The sequence below is a fragment of the Lissotriton helveticus genome, chromosome 4_1 (assembly GCF_964261635.1).
Source record: "Lissotriton helveticus chromosome 4_1, aLisHel1.1, whole genome shotgun sequence".
Lineage (NCBI taxonomy): Eukaryota > Metazoa > Chordata > Amphibia > Caudata > Salamandridae > Lissotriton > Lissotriton helveticus.
This window is the reverse complement of record NC_136063.1, coordinates 1,618,067,525-1,618,088,604: the sequence shown is the minus strand read 5'-3', so window position 1 is coordinate 1,618,088,604 and position 21,080 is coordinate 1,618,067,525. Positions and strand designations below refer to the sequence as shown.

Genomic DNA, 21,080 nt, shown 5'->3' with positions numbered 1-21,080 from the left:
GAGTGAATATAATCCCAAGGCTGATGGTAGGCAGGGTAAGGGCCACGCCTCGATCTACGTGCCTGTCCAGCTAAGTCCTGTGACCATGGCGCAGGTGCGGTCACAGCTTTTACAGCTTCTTCAGGCAAGAAGTAGGTTCCAGTTCCCAACCGACCTATGTAGGTGTTTGAAGCCTCGATTGGGCTGATGGCAAAATAGACCCTATTGGGCCGAGGCGATGATCATGGCGGAGGTTGCTTATGCCAGGCCAACAGCAGTTGCAGCCCCAATTTGGCCAGTGCACAAATCACAGCAGATTCAGTCCCGACCAGGCCAATGGCAGTAACAGCCCAGATCTGGACTAATTGTAAGCGAAAGGGAGACACTCTATAGCACTGATAGCTTCTAGCTCTTATACAGTCAGGTCTTTCTTGGTGGTCCATTCTCGTTCAGCACATTCTCTCCTCCTACAGAGCTGGGAAACTCCTTCCCTCTCTCAGCAGACAAGGAGACTTCTAGGCACTTTGGACAGATCCATCAGCTCCTCCAGCAGAAACACTGTCTTCAGTTGATGCCATTTACTCCTGGTACCTGACTGTCAGACAGACATTAACCCTGATTGCGGACTACTCCCTTAGCTGGTCATGAAGGATTTGGAACTGAAACCAAGAAGTGGTTTGGTTTTTTTTATACTAATTTTGTGGACATGGGATGCAGATGGACTGTCTCAATCTGCAGAACTGGATTGAGGTGTTTCTCCTTTCAGGTGTCTTCCTCAGGCTGTTCTCTAGACACAGCTGTTGTATGGAGTGATACTACTCACAGCAGGTAGTACTGGGGTTGTTTCCAGGTCGGAGCACCCACGGTATTGGCACTATGAAGTGGGAGGGTTTTGCAGCTGGGAGTCATCATCCCAGCTGAAGCAGTAATCTCGTGGACAAAAGGGCCGGCCTGATGTAGACATTACCTCACCTTACACAATGGAAACAGGCATCCAACACTCACTCCTACCATCAACCAAATGGCAGTGCTCAGCAAGAACTAAACAGCAGCCCCTTGATAATAAAGGCCTCATGGTATTTATAACAGTAAGAGAAAATGACAATCAGGAGAGACAAGGGAATAAGCCTTCTCTAACTCTCCCTCTAAAGCTTTTTACTCACTAACAATAAAAGGACAAAAAAACTAAAAATAAAAGCTCTTGGACTTTAGTGTGAGTTTTTGCCAAAAGAATGCTGATACATATTCCCAGTACAGATTACTCTAATTTCTTAATACTGCCCTCACACACTTTGTAGTGTCATGCTTCATCATTGGGCCCCATCTAACGCCCGGGTGCAGGCCGACAGACTGGGCGGAGCACAAAACATTTTTTTGAATATACAGTGGTGGGGAAAGAAAGTATACACTCAGACAAAAGAATAGGGAAACAGTTTTCCCCTTAAGAATGGATCATAAGGTGCAAAACACAAATAATAATGTTAAAACTATCTGAGGGGAACCGGAGGTTACCTTTATTCCTGGTCGCCTTCGATAGAGTTAAAAGTTAATGGAATACGCCTGGGAGATCAGTGCCCCTATATCCTGTTTGCAGGAAACAACATGTTTCGGCCTTTTTCAGATGCCCCCACGGGTCAAGGTGGCCTTCATCGTGGTATTATATACAAAAGAAGGGGGTTCCCCGTGGGTTCCTTAGGGATATAGGCAGGCCATAGGGGGCAAAACCATAAATAGAACAAAAGAGAACACCCTGCCTAGGGATATAATGGCCCTTACTAGAGGGTCCAAATGATATATGAACTGGGGTGATTAGACCAGAAGCTGACACTGTACACAACAAGCAACAAGGTCAATTCAAGCAGGCTCCACCAAAGATATATTAGGAAAATATATGTTTTTATTTTTCTTATAATTGAGGTAACACAACATTTTTTTGGGGGGTAAGAAATAGATTATACTTTGGTTTCACATGATATATTCTATAGCATAAAAAGAACAGATCCTGATCTGATAACTCGTGGTATTGACTTGGGTCTGGAATTACTTCATCACTGGAAAATCTCCATTTCGCCATCTGCGCTGTTGCATAGAGGAACCCAATTACAGAGTTTATCTGCTATTTGCTAAACCCGGGACCATCATGGGACCGTGATCTATTCATCACACTTACTCCAAGATCAGCGGGAGTCCTCTTCCCAGTCCGAGTCCACCGACGATCCCTTCTTGAGGGAATAACTCTTTCCTTATTCTTTTGTCTGAGTATACACTTTTTTTCCTCACCACTGTATATTAAAAAAAAATGTTTTACCCTCCACCCAGTGTGTTGGTCTGCACCTGGGCGTTAGATGCGGCCCAATGATAAAGCATGACACTGCAAAGTGTGTGAGGGCTGTATTAAGATATTAGATTTCTTCCCCCTGCCCCCCTTCCTTTTCCAGTTCCGACTGGAAAGTTAGAGTAATCTGTAGCATTTATAACAGTAACCCTGTTTCCATCCTCCTCACTTCCATGTCTGGATCTTCTCCCTTTAACCACAGGAATACAGACAGTGCACATCCACGGTCTGGTAGATGTATACTCACTCTCCATCTTGTGCTGCGCCACCGCAGACACATTCAAAATGGATCCTACAGGCCTCAGTGCTTAGGTTCATTCACACATATAGCATATAGTGGAGAAGTGTGTCTCACTGGTTAGAGGAGGTAGAACCTGAAGCAGAGGTCAGACCCGGGACCAGGGTTCAATTCCCGACGCGGCAGGGTCTTGAGCCCAAATATCCACGGACTTGATAATTCTCGTTTCGGTACCTGCTCGAATCACGGGTACACACTCTGCAGCTCTGGGCATCAGCTTGCTTAATCTCCACTACGGCCCCCACCCTGCGGCGGGATGCCTGGCTTTCACCTTGGGGATGCCCAGTACGGGTATCATACAGGGAAAAGCCAGGACGGGTTCCCAGGGCAAGCGCCGAGATGCCTACGGGTAATCGAGCGCTATATAAGAACGCATAATAATAATAATAATAATAATAATAATAATTATCACTTTACACGTGCTCCACACGCACATGACATGCACTTGATAAACACACGAGATGCTAGCGTAAGGCTCTGGAAACACACATAATAGTAGACCTTTACACAGGCCGGCTGGAAGGCCTAACTCCCCGTGACAGGTAAAATAGTTTTGGGCCACTATTAATGTACACTGGACAGGGACATTAGTCCTCTGTCCATAATGAGGGTTTACTTGATCCACTCCTCCAGGTCACGGGACATGCCCAATGTCAGGGTGAAGCCCCGATTTGAGCACTCAGGGCAGGGGAGCACGCCCATAAATCATGCATGGGACTTTTCTGTCCCAACATCCATAGTGACTAATACCTGCACCCGAGAATCAAAAGGTTAGTCGTCCATGCCATTGATGAGATTGCTACTATCACAGATGTAAGACATGGTCACCAGCACCAAAGTTTTTTTTTTTTTTTTTAAAGAATTCCATATATTGACGTACTGGATCCAAAAATGGAGGAACAACTAGAATCTTTTGGGTACTCTGGAGGATGTTCAAGATTTTAATTGACTGTATGGAGAATATATGTTACAGCGGTCTTAATTGAATATTTTATCTGAAAGAGTTAATTAGTTATGGATTCCTCACCTTAGAATTACCCCCAGGCTTCAGACTGGATCCAGATAATTTTTTCCTCAACTCTGTCGACTCCGCGTTCATTGTTGGCATCGTGGTCGCCAGAAAGACATTGCGATATCTACTTAGACGCCGCCCTTACGCGCTGATGTCAGTTCTTTCTTTTTCCGCGCCAGCCAACACAGATCCCGAGAGAGTGGTACCTCGAATCACTTTTCGACTCCGTTTTTTGCGACTTTTGTCAACACCTTTTTTGAGTAGATCCAGTCCTGGTGCGTGGAGGGATGTCAAGTCGGACCTCCTTCACGGCTTGCGACTCCTGTCACAAATTGATGTCGGTCACGGACCTGCACCTCACGTGCCTTTGGTGCCTGGAGAGCGACCACGACCTGAAGTCGTGTTCTGACTGCCGGCAGTCCGCTCCACGCTGTTCGAGGTCCCGGTCCAAAGGGAGAACGCAGGACTGGTTGCAGAGCCACCACCACCACCACTCGTCATCTAAGTCTTTGTCTTTGGGTAAGTCGAAGCACAAGAAGAAGGTGAAGAAGCATTTCCGCTCCTCGCGTTCTCCCTGTCTGTCGGCCGATGCGACACGGGAAGCGGAAGGTAATAGTCTGGCTCCGCCTGCAGAGGCTGTTGGGATGACTCCGGCCTTCCCTCCCTTTCCGGGAGCTGGAGCGACCCCTACCCAGCTTCGAAGCTTTTACGAAGCCTTGCATTTCATCTTTGGATAGCCCGACTCCGCCGGCGTGCCCTCGGGCCCGCTGACTTGGTTGGGGGCTCTAGGGCTTCGATGTCGGCAGCTCAGGCTCCGCATGGACCCCAAGGATCCAGGCCTGGATCTGGATCGGTGTTGTTCGACCTCGTGACACCTCCTCCGGCGTCCAATCCAGGGACGTCACCACCGCCTAGTACAACGCAGGTTGTGTCCCCAGCTGGCATCTACCCCGGACACGGAGCCGGACCGACGTCGCCTGACATCGGTACCGGCGCCAACTGGTACTTTTGTGCCCCTGTTCTCCCCTGATGTTTCCTACCGCCCTGAGTGGCTTACAGGAGAGGATGAGGAGGACTGGGAGGGGTCTCTGGACCCTCTTGCAGACCAGTTGGAGGAACCGGATTAGAGAGAGGAGTTGGGTGAGGCCAGTGGTCTGGATACCTCCCCAGACCTTGGCATGCTATCTCCCTTTACAGTGGCTACGGAGGAGGGTACATCTTAATCAGTGGTGTTGCGTGGGGCAGCCGAGGCCTTAAATCTTGAGCTTCCTACGGTCTAACCTCCTGACAGTGGTGCTTCAACCGGCAGCGGCTTCTTTGGACCCCTTGCTGCCGTTCAATGAGGCCCTTATGGACATCCTTTTGGGCACTTATTCCAAGCCCAACACAGGGGCTCCTGTGGACAGGATGATTGCCCGACGCCACCACCTGGCCCCCGGGTGACCCCATTTTCCTCTCTTCCCATCCTACCCCTGAGAGCTTGGTAGTCCAAACCTCAACGTCCAAAGGTGCATTCCCTAATGCACCACCTGATAGGGAATCCAGGAAGCTAGACCACCTTGGGAAGAAGATATTTTCTTCCTCCAGCTTGGGACTGCTGTCGATGAATGCCGCATGTCTATTGGGCCATTACTCCCACTCGGTGTGGGACACGGTTGCGCAGGTGCTGCCATAGTGCACGGAGGAGGCCCGGGCCGTGCTCTCCTGTTCTATTGCAGAAGGGAGAGACGCAGCAAAGTTCATCATTCGGTGTGGGCTGGACATCGCCGACTCACTGGCTAGGACGATTTCCACGTCAGTAGCACTGAGACCCTACGCCTGGTTGAGGTCCACTGGCTTTTCGGGGAATGTCCAAGCAACGCATGCCGTCTCCTGTTCGGTGACAAGGCAGACAAAGTGCTCGAGCGCTTTAAGGATTCTAGGGCTAAGGCCAGGTCCTTAGGCCTCGCTTCCAACTCCCGCCCACCGCAGTCTGCCTTTCGTCCCTTTTGTGGCTACAGAAGGGGTGCCCCGCTATGTTCTGCCCAGAGCCACAGGCCTGTGCAAGCTGTCCATCCTCTGCGTGGCCGGGGACGTGAATCCCACCGCCGTGGGTCAGGGGCCAGCGGGTGGGCCAGTCCAAAAGCGCCCCCTCTGCAGCAGCCTACAAACCCTCCTAGTCCGACCTTTCTGGCCCATCAATAGCCAGTCGGCGGCAGGCGCCATCACCTCCCCCACTGGCTCAACATCACGTCAGGCAGGTGGGTTTTGCAGATAGTCCAGAGGGGCTACTCCCTCCCCTTTGAGACTACCCCTCCAGCCATGCCACTTCAATTCCATCGCATGTCGGAGGATCACCTGGCCCTTCTCCAACAGGAAGTTACGGCTCTCTTGTCCAAGTGAGCCATCTAGCGCATTCCTTCCCCAGAAGTCGGTTGTGGTTGTTATTCCCACTATTTTCTGGTGCCCAAGAAGGACAAGGGCCTGCGTCCTATCTTGGATCTCAGTGACGTCAACCGTTTTCTCCGAAAGGAGGAGGACAAGATGTGGACACTGGCTCAGGTCCTGTCTGCTCTCGACCCTGGAGACTGGATGGTAGCGTTGGACTTGCAGGACGCTTATTTTCACATCCCTGTCCTGCCGGCCCACCAGCTTTACCTGCGGTTCATGGTAGACAACGAGCATTTTCAGTTTACCGTGCCCCGCATTGGCCTTACCAGCGCCCCTCGGGTGGTCAGGAAAGTGAGGGCGGTGGTCATAGCTCATCTGCGCAGATCAGGGGTTCCAGTCTTCCCCTATTTCGACGACTGGCTGTTAAAGGTGGGCTCGCACCAGGCTGTCTCCCACCTCCAGACTATGGCCTATCTCCTGCATTCACTGGGGTTCACCATCAATGTGCCGAAGTCACACCTGATTCCCACTCAGAAGCTCCTTTTCATCAGAGCGGTCTGGACACAGCATGGTTTCGGGCTTATCCTCCGAGCAGCGAGTCCGGGATACTCGGGCTATGATTCCGATCTTTCAGCCTCTATCCTGGGTTTCGGTCAGAATGACCCTGAGGCTACTGGGCCTCATGGCCTCCTTCATCCTGCTGGTTGACTATAGCAGGTGGCATATGCGGGCTCTGCAGTGGGACCTGAAGTGGGCACGGCATCAGGGGAATCTTTCCAATTGCGTCCATCTCTCGGAGGGCACTGCATGCCAATTCCAGTGGTTGCTAACAAACCGGGATTGGGTCAATGGCAGATCCCTCTCTCTTCCCCAACCAGAGTTCACAGTGGTGACAGACGCATCACTGCTGGGGTGGGGCGGCCACTTGGGAGACGCAGAGATCAGAGGCCTCTGGTCTCAAGTGGAGTTCGGGCTCCATATCATCCTTCTGGAGCTTTAGGCGATTCGTCTTGCATTAAAGGCATTCCTTCCCTCTGTCCGGGGAAGAGTGGTGCAGGTGTTCACGGACAACACCGCCGCCATGTGGTACTGCAACCAACAGGGCGGGGTGGGGTTGTGGACCCTATGTCAAGAGGCTCTCCGCCTTTGGACATGGCTGGAACATCAGGGCATATCCCTGGTGGTTCAAAGCCTGGCAGGTTTTCTGAATTCCAGGACTGACAAAATCAGCCGCTGGTGCGTGCTGGATCACAAATGGCGTCTTCCCTCGGAGGTGGTGCAAGGTCTCTTTCAGCAGTGGGGAGAGCCTTGGTTAGATCTATTCGCCACCGAAGAGAATGCGCAATGTCCGCAGTTCTGCACATTGGATTTTTCCGAGGCGGCACTCGCTAGGCGCCGATTTTCATCACGAGTGGAGTTGCGATCTTCTATAAACCTTTCCGCGTATACCACTTCTGCCCAGAGTGCTGAAGAAGATCAAGCGCGACCGGGCACAAGTCATTCTTGTGGCTCCGGATTGGGCACAAAGAGTCCGGTATCCCGAGCTCTTACACACGGCCATCGATCCTCCGATCAGACTGCCACTTCGGGAGGATCTTCTGTCGCAGCAGCATGGGATAGTCATCCACCCAAACCTGTCCAGCCTCCACCTCCTTGTGTGGAGATTGAGCGGCGACAGTTGACAGCTTTCAACCTTCCTCCCGAAGTCAGTAACATTATTTTGGTTGCCAGGCGTCCCTCCGTCAAAACGGTATACGCCTGTAGATGGAACAAGTTTGTGGCATGGTGCGCTACAAAGGCTGTGGATCCCCTTTCTGCCCCCCTTTCAGAGGTTCTCCTCTTCATTCTTTATTTGGCCCAGCAGGGCTCTGCTCTGGGCACTCTCAAAGGCTATCTTTTGCCCATTTCGACCTTCCTTCGCTTGCCTGACCAGCCTTCTCTCTTCAAGTCCCCTATTGTAAATCGCTTCCTTAAGGGTATTACTCACTTGTTTCCTCCAACTCCTTTCGTGATGCCCCAGTGGGACTTGAACCTGGTTCTTACTTATCTTATGTGTGTTCCTTTCGAGACACTCCATAACTGTCCTCTCAGACTCTTGACCCTTAAAACTGCCTTTCTGGTTACCATCACCTCTGCTCGCAGGGTGAGTGAGCTCCAGGCCCTTTCTTCAAAACCTCCTTTCCTGGCTGTTCATCTGGACAAAGTTGTCTTACGCACTAGGCCTTCTTTCCTTCCAAAAAATGGTTACCTCTTTCCACATAGGACAGACCATCACTTTGCACACCTTCCTTCCTGCCTCCGCATCCGTCTAAAGAGGAAGAGAGTCTCCACTGATTGGATCCAAAATGTGCGCTTTCGTTCTATCTGGATCACACAAAACAATTCCGGGTAGATGGCTAGCTCTTTGTTGGCTATGTGGGCGCCAAGAAAGGTCAGGCCGTACAGAAACAAACCATCTACCGATGGGTCTTTCTTTACGTCAAAATCGACTATTCCTTAGTGAAAAAAGAACCTCCTGTGGGATTGCGTGCTCATTCTACCAGGGCGACGGCAGCCACTACTGCTTTGGGACGTGGAGTCCCCCTTTTTGACATCTGCCAGGCAATTACATGGGTTTCACTGCACGTGTTTACCAAACACTACTGCCTGGACAGCCAAGTCCAGAGAGACGGCTTCTTTGGCCGTTCAGTTCTACAGGACTTTCTGGTGTGAACTTTTGTTCGTAGACCCACCTCCGGGGTTAGTATTGCTGGGGTATCTATTCTAAGGTGAGGAATCGATAACTCTCTCTTTCAGATGAGCAAGTTACTTCCCTTCGATAATGATATATCTGTAAGAGACATAGATTAGTTATAGATTCCTCACCGCCCCTACCCATCCTCCCCGTTTTGCAAACTGACTTCTAGGGTAAGGGACTCCCTTTCAGGGCTCTAGTTTTCGTGCACCAGTGGTCAGTGTCTTGCATGGCTCTGCCTTTCGGGCGTGGAATGTCTTGTAAAGAACTAACCTCAACGTGTGAGGGCGGCATCTAAGTAGATACCGCACCGTCATTCCAGCAACCATGACGCCAATGACGAACCCGGAGTCGACCGACGCCACTTATCGACTCCCAGAGGTACTCCTGAGGAAACAATTCTCCGGATCCATTCTGACGCCTGGGGGTAATTCTAAGGTGAGAAATCCGTAACGAATCTATGTCTCTTACAGCTACATCGTTACCGAAGGTAAGTAACTTGTTCTACAAGGACTGGTGTTTATTTTTACTTAACACACATCTGTGTGATTAATGCTGCCTTTTCTGAAGTCTGGTTACACAGGAGATTTTGATATGTTTTAGGATTGTAAATTGTATCAACAGCTCACTCATATAACCAATGGTATTCATAATAACAATTCCCGCCGCCATTGGGAGCAGGTTTTTTGGTATCATTGCAGTTATTGTTTAGACCAGTATGTGCATCTCTCTCTAGCCTACTTACGTTGAGCCATATTTTTCCTGCTGATTGATGCAGCTGTTTCATTCATGCAAGTCTCCCAAATGTGGTCAGATATGAGGAGAACTGAAGCATGTTGCAGCCTCAAAGCCTCTAAAACCAGCTTTGCCGTAATAATGATTGTCTTTGAAGAAAAAGAAAATCAGATTTTTCTGAGAAATGGTATGCAGTTTATATGCTGTTTAAACTTAGAATTGAAGAAGTCAGAAGTATGTGTAAGTTCAAAGGGGAGACCACTCCTAAGCATGGAATTCAGTGCTGATGTACATTGATGAGAAAGATTGGAGATAAGGGTCATCTGTGCCATGTCTGGATTTACAGGATGACACTCGGTTGTAGGAGTTACCATTTGTAAAACTGACGGCGAGACTGTCATTCTCGTGGCGGAACAGGTGGATTGCATTCACCTTTTTAGGTCTGGCGCCTAGCGTTGCAGTGTGCAGCGCGAGACATTTAGTAGGTAAAAATGGGGTTACAGAAGCTGACCTAGGAATGGCTCACACACATGAGCGTGTGCTTTTCCTTTAGGGGCACTCTATTGGGCTTTGCGTGTGTGTTTTTTACTAAGAGAGCACTCAATAGGCCAAAGGCGGGCGCATTGCTCCGCCCACGGCCTATTGGTGTCTATTACACGCTCCAGCCGTCATGTGGTTTCAATTATCGTGCCCAGACACGGGCGCGATAATTGAAACCACATGTCTCCCTGTGGCACGCGCACCACTCGCGGGCTTCTTCTGTTTTTGGATCCATTTCACTGGGAAGCAAGTAAATGAAAGAAGCCATGTTTTGTTCGGTGCCACTTTCACACCTCTCAGGATATTGTGTGGGGCCTACCTCGCGGACCTGACCATCTCAGGGCATAGCGAGCTGGAGCTCGCTTGCGCCCGGCTTGTTTGCTTTAAAATTCTGGTTACCCTAATCTTTGTGTGATGCTGGACACGGATCGGGACATTTTCTGTTGGCATGAACAAAATCACGTCTGAATCACACAAAGACGATTCAGTTGGATTCTGGCTTTCACCAACAACCAGTGTACGTTTCTTGGTAGCACAAGGTATGTGGCCACTGTCCATTCCCGCTTATGCCCTCGTCAGTTTACTTTTTTCCTGTAAATTGCTGTGTACTCGAACCTACTTCTCTACAGCTTAATACATTGACACTGTTTAACCCCTACTGCCCTCTCTCATAGAATCTTTTTTATGGCTATTTTTAGACATAAGATTATTTTGTAATTTCCAAAGACCTCAGAGTAGAGCCGCCAGGGATCTGTCGGGGATGACCATGGACCATGTGGATTAATCTTTGTGATGAGTCGTGTAGTGTTTTGGGATCTTTGGGTCGTCTGAGGGCAATGAGTGATTTTATCAAGATGCACAGCGTTTTTGTTTTTTTCACATAACCAGCTAGAGTTACTTCCGATTTGGGTGTGGTACTGATATGAGAAGCGTTGGTTGGCTCACAACACTGCTGTGGAAGACAACAAGCTTTGAGGTGCAGCCAAATGTAGCACAAGTAATATTCTGTGTCCAATGGCAGGGTTGTCTCATGGGTCAGCCACTGTACTTTAAGAGAATATGGGACTCTCTGGAGTCAGATTGAGAAAGAGAAGCATGCTGTGTCTGGGAGAGGGAGTGGGGGAGGGCGACACCCGTTGTTAGGCAGATAATTCCTAGTGAATTAATTCACCGGCCACGCACTATCTGTGTTCGTGCAAATTCTTTAACTCTAACGATTAGTGTATCTCCATCCACTCCTAGCAAGAGCATAGCATGCACATTCAACATTCCATGTACATTCTTGCAGTTTATAAATTAATAAAAAGCGATCAAGCCAACAAGGCCAAAGAGGAAGTGATTCCTTGCATGTTTAGCTTACATTGATGCTCACCAGAGGAGTATAGTCCAGACATGATCAAGAAGACACACTGTAGCTGTGAAACCAAAACGCTCAGAGCTTAGTAGTGCACTGCATAAGCAAAACAGAAAGAAGCTCTGTGTTAATGAAGTCTAAACTTTGCTGTGAAGCAGTGGAGGCCTAAACATATAAAAGGATTGATTCTACATAACATACATAATAATGTTTTTTTTTTTTAAACCTGTGTTCACCAGAATCACTCATTGTCTAACCGCATTCTTGTCCAGGGCTGTCCGCATTACTTCCCTGTATATGATGTGGAATTAAAGTTTGTGCACCTCGTATCTACTTGGACAATATTTCTCAGTGTAGTGGGACTATACATAGTCTATACTAACAGCACACCACATTCTCCTTTTCTACCTTCTCTCGGGCATTTCTGACACTCACAAGAATTCGACATTGGACTGCCCTCAGGTACCCTTTTGTACTCCTCCAAATTGGAGATAATGTGCTTTTCACCCACTTCTGCTCCCATTGTCTCACCTAGTTGTCTCCACTTCCCTACTGAGATCTTGACACGTGCAGATATAAATCTATATTTGTGCTTAAAACATTCCATGTGGATGGAATTGTTTTACTACCATCGTCTCTGCAGTACAGTACTAATGAACATAAAAAAAAATCGTAAAGCCATGTCACATATCCCAAACCACCAGGACACACATTTTCTAGTAATTAGTAAATTGGATTATTGCAATAGATTGCCTGCGGGCCTCTCGTTGTATTCCCTGCTTGACGATATGCGGAAGTTTGCTACCACTTTCAAAGACCAACAACAACATTTTGTCTCAAAACTGGTTGTCCCACAGCTTAAAAACGGAGTGTCTAACAGTTGTTGATTCCGTGTTCAAAGTGGTTCATGTCACATACGTGGGCTCCCTTACCTGCCTTGACTTTCTACTCGTTCACCATGAATTAGCGGTCCTCAAAGCAGAACTTGCTGGCCAGGTTTAAACTACTAAGTGCGGCGTCCAACTTCCAATCACTCGTCTTTGCTTTTTATCTATCCACTTGTCACAAAACAGCCCCACTCTTGTTTGTTTACCCCTATGCCTATCATGCTCTCTACTGCTTGTTGTCCTTCTGTACGACATTACTGTGTGAAATATTAGACTGTACATGTCGAACAAATTGTGCATTCTTATTTTATATTTTTTATTCATGTTCACAGCATTAGAGCATTATATCATGGCTCCAATGGAACAATACTTGTAACCAAATCCAGAATTAATGGGATAATTCTTTTGTCACATTTCAAAGCTACTAATTGTATATATGTACATAGCTGTTTGAATGTACTTGTGGTAATGTCTTGCATGCAATGCATTATGGGTAGGGGGGATTTACCATATCTTCTACAGGGTGCAGGACCATGGGACCTCTTTTGCCCAAATATGGTACTGCATCCTGCAACATGGATAGATAAAAAACATTTGCATTTATAACACCAATAACTCCAACAAATGCGAGACCGATTGCATTTCCACTGCAATAGGTTTCGCATTTGTTAAAGTTAGGGCTGTTGGCGTTGAAAATGACATTTTTTTTTACTTTTGCTTTTTTATACCATTGGCAATAGTGCTATGCAAATATAATAACCCCACTGCGAATAAAAAACAAAAGTAAAAAACATGGTTATTTTCCAATGCCAACAGCTCTAACTTTAACACATGCGAGACCTATTGCATTGCAAATGCTTGTTGTAGGAGTGATTGTGACTTTGGCCCCTCTTATTTTGTAAAGAGGTTAGTCCATATTTTCCAATTTAGTTCCTCTCTTATCTATTTTATTGGGCTCCTTGAAAAGTAGGTATGAATAACTACTTACATTGTAATAAAGTGAGAGTATGCCACAGGATATGTGTAAATTTTAACAGGTATTGCCACAGAACATACAAAAATCCAAGAAGTGATATAAATTAGCAACATTCTTTGCAAGAATCCAGCAACTGTAAGCCACAACGAAAAGATATAAGACTAAAGTCAACGGAAAACAACTTAACAGGTAGGCTTTAGGTCTATAGGAAGGCGATTAGTGACCATGGCGGGCGAAGTGCAACTGATAAGCAATTCCAAGTCGAAGTGACCACACCCATGAAGGATTCACGTTGGGTTTTGTTCTGCCTGAATTTTGGTTTCTCCAGTCTTAAGGGACACCTTTTACCTGTTCGTCTGAGGCAGAACTGAGAGATGTAACTGTTTTTGGTCTGATACAAAGGGTGCTGAAATTGATTATCTTTGGTCAGAGGCCGATAACCCATCGCCAAAATCCACACGGGCAAGCTCCAATGCTTGCACGCTGCTGAAATGAAATGATACATATGTTTTCAGTGTGAAAAGCTGGTCATTTGCATGTGGCTGCAGTGTAACATGTTAATGTGTGATATTGTGGACAGATGAAACATGGTAGCGCGGTATATTAATCAGCAAATTTTAAATTACACGGTTTTAGGAACAAACCATCAATGAACAGGCAGCCGAAACCTCCCTGAGGACAATATACATACAATGTACACATCTGATGTCCTAAAGCAGAGTTCTGTATTGTATCTACGGTTCTTTTTCACGATCGGAAGCAGATTGTGTGCAGACATATGAAATGTTTCTTTTTTACTCCCATGCCATACTACTAGCTTATCATAGTGTGAATTGTTTCATAAATCCTGCCCATATGGAGGAATGTAGAATGAGCATGTATCTATTGTATTCTGAGTTGTCACCCAAGCAGTTGTAGGTAATTGACTGTGTGTTCATTTCCTGATGAACAGTGATTTAGTGCTCAGTAGTTCCTGTGGATAATGTTTCACTTTCTCTTTGTTTGGTCTTTCGCAGCAAGCCATTGACTATTCGATGGAGGAGGAAGCTGTTCCTTCAGTCACAGTAAAGGTATTGTACAGCATTTTAACTGTAACTCTCACACAGTAGCACACACTTCAGCCAATCTGGTAAAGTGCTATCCCGTTGCCCACGCCTGTGACTGCTACCATTTTACAGTATGCCCGTAAGGCATTTTTTTTGTCTCCTGTCAAAAGATGACTGTAGTAAAGATTGCCTGTAAATGTGAGATTTTGGATTAAAATGAATAATTTGCGAGGAGGAACTGCACCAATTTACTGATACAACATCTTGCGGTGTCAATACACAGTTTCCGTGTTAAGCCTAGTCTTAACCCTGGTTACAGTGGCCTAAAGCAGCAGGTATTCCCTCCAAGAAACGCGCACGTTCACCAATCATTCGAGGAGTGAGGGTTATGGTTCATCGCTGAAATGCCCTTCTTGTGGCAGAGACGAGGATACAGAGGTGCATGCCTTATTTTTTTGCTCACCCTATAAGAAATGTAGGTCTAAATGGCGAATTGAAATCTGCAAAAACTTAGGGACATCACCGTGTCACGAGGCCTTTAGAATTTTGAAATCTGATGCTCAACAGCCAATTGTTTTTGCAGTCGCTAGATAACTGTTTTCAGTCTGGTGTGTGCGAAAAAGGTTTCTGTGATGTCATGTTCTTCTTGGTGGGAATGAAACTGGGCCCTAGTGTTTGGTAGCTGATAGACAGTCCTGAGAATTGCAGGACAGTAGAATCTTTATTAAATGTATAAACCCCACTTTTATCAAATATTGATTTTACGGTTTAGTGATTTTAAAATATTGGTATTTTAAGCACTGCGCACTTTAGATAAAGCAATATTAGATAACATTCGGGTGTTCTAGGAATTAGTCCTCATCCCTAGACAATATGGTGGTATAGCGGACCCTTCTTAGTTATAGGTTCTTTTGGCGGTTTTTGCCCAATAGGAATCTGTCTTACGGGGGTGAGAGGCAATAAGTGTTTCACTACTAACAGAGGCACTAGTGTTTAAATTAGCTAAGTATTGCAACATGTTTTATATATTCTCATTTGAACTGTTTTATGGTGGAGAGGCATGTATTCTTTATTAAATAATGCTATTTTAAAAGATGTGTTTTTTTTTATATTACTGAGATGTACTGTAAGGCGCTGTGCATTTCCTTTAGTGTGTTTTTTTGGTTCTTGGAACCAAAATAAAGTTATCGAACTGAACTTAGCTTATTAAGCAGCTACAAAACTATTTATTGTCAGAAAACAGAATTTAGCGCCCATTGGCATCTGGTTCATTCTCACAGATGATGTCCTTTTCCGTCCCTCAGGTTACAGGGGGCTAGCCCGCTGACCTTTAGAGAGCTCTTCCAAATCCCTGTCTAGATGTAGAGAGTAGGCCATACCTCACTTCTCCCTTACGCCTTAGTCCTCCCTTCAGGCAGGTCCAGGCAAATGCTCTGTTTCTTTGCCCTCTCCAATTATGTTCTGAATGGCTGGTGGTGGCTAGGTAATTGGATGACTAGCTAATGATTGGTGACATCCTCTAACCCAATTCAAAAACGATCACACTACACCCTCACTACTTCTACAGCAGTTTCTATGTGCTTTCCTGTGAGAAGGGATAGGCCCAGCCTGGTGCCTTGTGATGCTTCTGTGGTCCTGTTCACTCCCAGCTCCCACATTCCAGGATATGTAGCCACTGATTAATCCTCCCAGTGGTCCTGCAAGCATTTCATACCTCATCAAAGAGCTTTTCACTGTATGGAGAAACAACAAGCAGAACTGACTTATTTACTGCTAAAGCTTCCAAGCAGCATAAAGAGGGACATTCACCTTTGCACTAAATTTAGTACAAATCGATCTTCACCACGGGACTACATATTTTTACAAATATTAAGAAGGAACTTTGAATAAACATAACACTTCTCTAGGGTGAACTGTGAAAAGTGACTTATAATCACAAGTATGTCTTCCTCACAGGAAATGCAGCAGGGGCATCTACACAGTGACTTGTATAGCTAGTCACTATAGTGATATAACTTTTTAAATATTTAGTATGTCCCCTTTAAAACATTAGCACCCAACCTTGTTGACTACAAAGCACCCCTTATGGTGGCTTACCTAATGTTTTAAAGTAACATTTTAGGCGGTGTTAGCCTGAAGCCAGTTTTTTAAATCATACTTGAGGTGGTGTAAATGTACACTGCAACTCAGAGATTGTATTTCAATTTTATACCACTAGTGAGTGCATTTCTTGCACCGTTTCTTGCCTTACTTAAAAGTGAAATACGCCATTTGGATTTAGCTTGTTATATAACATATTTAGGCGTCACAAATCGTGCACTGGAAGGCTGAATCAGTGCCAGGATAAAACTCCCAGCTAAACGGAAGCAAGAAACGAGGAGATATGCTTTCTTACTTTATATTTGTATTCGTCACAGGTTTGTAAAAAAAGGCAATTATACATTTATATTTATTTGTGGATATGATAAAAACATTTAGGGCCATTCTGCAATATTTTTGATGGTGCTGATCTTTAAATGACAATATAGGATAAAAGAAAACTTCAAATGAGGTTACTTGTTCGTTTAAAAGTTGACGGCCACCTATTGCATAGACTCACCGTCAAGAGTTCTATAAATACTTTAAGTCGATGGCAAAGACAACAGGATGTTGGATTAAACGAGCAGGATAGACTGTTCATCATAATATGTTGATACAACATGTCATATTTTTCGAATGGATCACTGTATTTATTAGCTTCATTGCAGTCTTTGCAAAGACATAGACCATGAAGCAATTATAGAGTTACATTCTGATCCCTACACAAACCACAAGCGCCTCTTTGGGAAGTGATTGGATTTAGAAGTTGTTTGCTAATTGTTGCACCCCCTCCCTCCTTTCCTTTACCCTGACAGATTTTGACAGGACAATCCTGCTGAAATGTTTCAAGAGAACAGGTCTGGTAATAAGGAAACATATTTGGTGCACTAAAAACCAATTCTTCATTTTATGCTTTTTTTCCAATAAAGAAACAAAAACTTAGAATGGAAATTATTTACTACCATAAGCCCAGAAAATACCTTATCCTGAGATAATGGAAATTTCCAGGAGCAGTAAAGTGTGCACACTCACTCCCTTCAGGCCCACTTGTAATTTGGGCCACAGAGTGTGAATTAAAACCACGAACCTGACCGTCTTATGAATAGTTAATAATATTATGTCCATTAAGACACTAAAGGTTTTTATGCACACCTCAGGTATTACAAATATTTACAAATTAATTCCATTATTAAATACGGCCGCGGTCCGTGCAGATAACAGCAGTGGGGCAAGGTAAGGAGGGATTTCGAGGGACGATGCCGAGGGAAAATTCACTATTTATTTAATTTTCCCTCTGTATCGTCCTTCAAAATCCCCCCTTACCCGGCCCCACCATCCCGCCGCTGTGCAGCTGATTAAATACCATTTTAAGCATCATAGTTCGATAAAGCAATATGTTCTGTATGTAGATGCAAATGTCCTAACTTTTTTTTACAGTTTTCTTCCTGTACCTGCCGTCAAATAAAATCCAAACTGCAAAACCCGGTTAGTAATTTCTAGGTTGCCTGTTGCCTAAAAGTATACACATCTACGTGCTAATTTTAGCTTTATTCTCATAGTACATTGGTGCACTATATTTTCTGACACTAATTTTTGCCTTATATATTCCTGTCTTACATAGAGAGAGTTAACAGTTGCATCTGCATTAAAAAAATTCAGAGTGGACAGTCTGAGATACAGTTATATTTATTTATTTTATTTTATTTTGACGGTTTTATATAGCGCGAACAAGACCCTTGCATGTATCAGAGCGCTTTATATGTCATAAGTTGGAAACAAGAGTAGGACATGGAAAAATGTTACAGTTCCATCCTTGGCTTTTCCTTGAAGTCATTCAGAATAGAGGGTGTTTCATTTTCGGTATTATGGCCCAAATTCTGCTCAAAAGATATCTTAATTTTCATGTGAGTTTTTCGATCAGCCACCTGCGTCACATTGCAGTCTGTACACGTGGGCAGAGAACACATCACATAATGGACTGAGCACGACATACCATTTCTCCAACATGGACTCTTTATCATTTCAAATGCTGTTTGAATTGTCCTCCATGTCAGGCTGGAAATCCTTTTAGCCAAGTGGCACTCATAGAACTCAAAGATGCCTACTTCAGAATCCACCCACAGGCAACTGTGGAGGTTCCTCCTATTCACATTTGTATCAAGTCGATCTATGATGGGCAAGTATCAAAACATGGCTCTGGCGGATTGGGCTGTTGTCATTCAATCTAGGCTCTATGTCCAGAGACTCCACAGGATGTTTGGCACCAGTTGCAGCCCATCTTCCCAGATGGGGCGCACTGCAAGATGAACTTCACAGGCATTGGACACAGGTGTGATGGACTGCAGGAAAGCAGCCCTGGTTAGTGGAACTACCACCTACCCCTGATTGTAAGTATTCCCTTCTACCCATGGATTCTGAAGTTCTCAGGGATCATTGGAAAGTTCGGTTGGAGAACCGTAGTCAATTTGCAAATGATTGCTGCTCATCAGTATCCTAGAACTAAGGGTGATCAAGGATTCCCTTAAAGCATTCTAACCACCTTTTGAGAGGATTATATTCTTGGTTATCACAGACAGTATGGCACTCATGCTACTCCGTGTCAAAAAGGGCAGCATCCGCTTATGGAACTAGTCCAATAGAGCACAGATCATTTGGTTGTGGGTTGCCAATTTGAGGCTCCACCTAATGGTGATGCCAGAATTCACCATCATGTACGCAGTAAGGGATATCTCCACCAATTTGTGATGGGCTTATAATCCCAGCTAGTGAAACATTAAAGTTAGTTCGCAAATAGCACCTTCAGACTTGAATTTTGGGAAGAAAAATAACACATCTTTAAAGCTCACAATACCATGATCAGCAGCAATCCAACTCTGGTCACAGAATATAGCTACTTTTCAAGTCATTTCTTGACTGTACCTTTGCCTTTGTACAGTGCTCTGCTGCCTTTTGGCTATGTTCACCCTGTACAAATAACACATTCGTATATGCACATCCACTGTACATCTGATTTAGTGAAACTGAGCCAAATAGGCCTCCCTTGCCTATCCCTGGCACACCAAACACTTTAGAAATCTTTAAATGTTAAAAAACAAGTTGCCTTGTCCATAGACACCCCGTGATTATGCAACATCATTATTTGTAAAAGGATCATATTTTTTACCTCTTCATTTAATGGAGCTAGCGAGCTTGAAAAATCTACAATTCATGTTGAGGCCAAATATGACATCTTATGCATGAGCAACGCTGAAAAGATAGACATCCATAAATCTGTCCTATTGGTCCTGTGCCACTATAGCCCACTGAGAAAGGACCACTGCCAACAGTCTGATTAAGGATATATTATCAGAAGGGATAGACATAAACAGAACCCAGGAGTGACTTGATGCTAGTTTTAAGCAACTGAACTGCAAGGTGGATGACATGAACAAGAAAATTGGAATAGAGTCTGAGTCGATTGTCCTATGGACGGTTTATGAATAGCAAGCAAAGGATCCATGAGAAGCACTAATGATGACTAACTAGTTCAAAAGTTCAAGAATGGTGAAGAAATACATGAGAGAGGAAAGGATTTTGGGGAGCTTACTTTAAGAATGTTTGTGAGAAAATGCCCCTTTTTTGCGTGGTCGCCCCCAATATATTGCTGAATTCTAGTGCTGGTTATTAGACTCTGCACAGTGGTGAACTGCTATCCAGTGCACAGTTTATGTGCTCTAACCTTTGAAACACATAACATGATCATTTAAATGTAACCAGTGGACTGCAGCACTTATTGTGCCATCCAGTAGTGTGACAAAAGAAAACATGGCTTCGGGCCTACTATTGTAGCCTGACTGCTGCAGTTTAAACCTGAAGTGTGACCAGCGAACATAACCCTTTTTAACCGGTAAAAACCTACCTTTTAAATATTAGTAAGTCAACCCTTTATAAGCTTTGTAGTCCACAAGGTAGGGTGATTGGTATTTAAAAGTGTGGAAATTAGGGAGTACGACCTAGGGCAGACAGACGAGGAGGAATGGATGGAGGTGACACAGGGACCAAGAGAGGTAGCAATCCGTGCCCGATTCCGACTCATCCGATTAAAAATTCTACATAGGGTGTACTACTCCCGCACGGCTCTACACCATATGGGACATGCAGAGAATAGTCGGTGCCAGAGGCGGTGCGGACAATTGGGCTCTTTTATCACATGTTATGGGATTGCCCAGTGTTACAGGCATACTGGGAAAAAGTGAGGAATATTATGTCAGAAGTGGTGGGGTCGGAGGTCTTACTGGACCCCAGATGGTTCCTACTGCTTATATCAAATGAACAGGCTTGGCCCGCCTGCACGGAAAAATTGTTAAAATTAGCTGCAGTGGTTGCAAAACAGAATATTTCTAAAAACTGTGGGGCGGTAACCCCAACGGAGGTGTCGCAGTGGGTAGCTGACCTCGATTAGTGTCAGCAAGCAGAGCATACAGTCTACCCGAGCAGGGGGTGCCCGAAGAAATGGGAGAAAATACAGGAGCCCTGGAGTACATATTGAGGCAAGTGACATTCAACATATGTAACAGGAATAGGGGGGAGTGGCAGGCTAGATCTGATGTCGTAGGTCTAAATGTATGCTTATTGTGTAAAATTGTAAAAAGAAGACATGTAACTATGCTGGAATGTGATATAAGTGAACTGCTGAATACTGAGCATGTTAATAAAAACGAATTTCCCCCCAAAAAAGTGTGGAAATTAATGTTGC

General features: G+C 45.3%; 1 protein-coding gene across 5 annotated transcripts in view; it reads left to right on the top strand.

Moving 5' to 3' along the window:
- BBS9 (Bardet-Biedl syndrome 9) overlaps positions 1-21,080 on the top strand; it is a 1,968,820-nt gene that overhangs the window by 634,912 nt on the left and 1,312,828 nt on the right. For all 5 annotated transcript variants that reach the window (XM_078688232.1, XM_078688235.1, XM_078688233.1 and 2 more), the window contains one exon: positions 14,237-14,290. In XM_078688232.1, the coding sequence (XP_078544358.1) occupies positions 14,237-14,290 (54 nt within the window). The remainder of the gene's footprint in view (positions 1-14,236; positions 14,291-21,080) is intronic.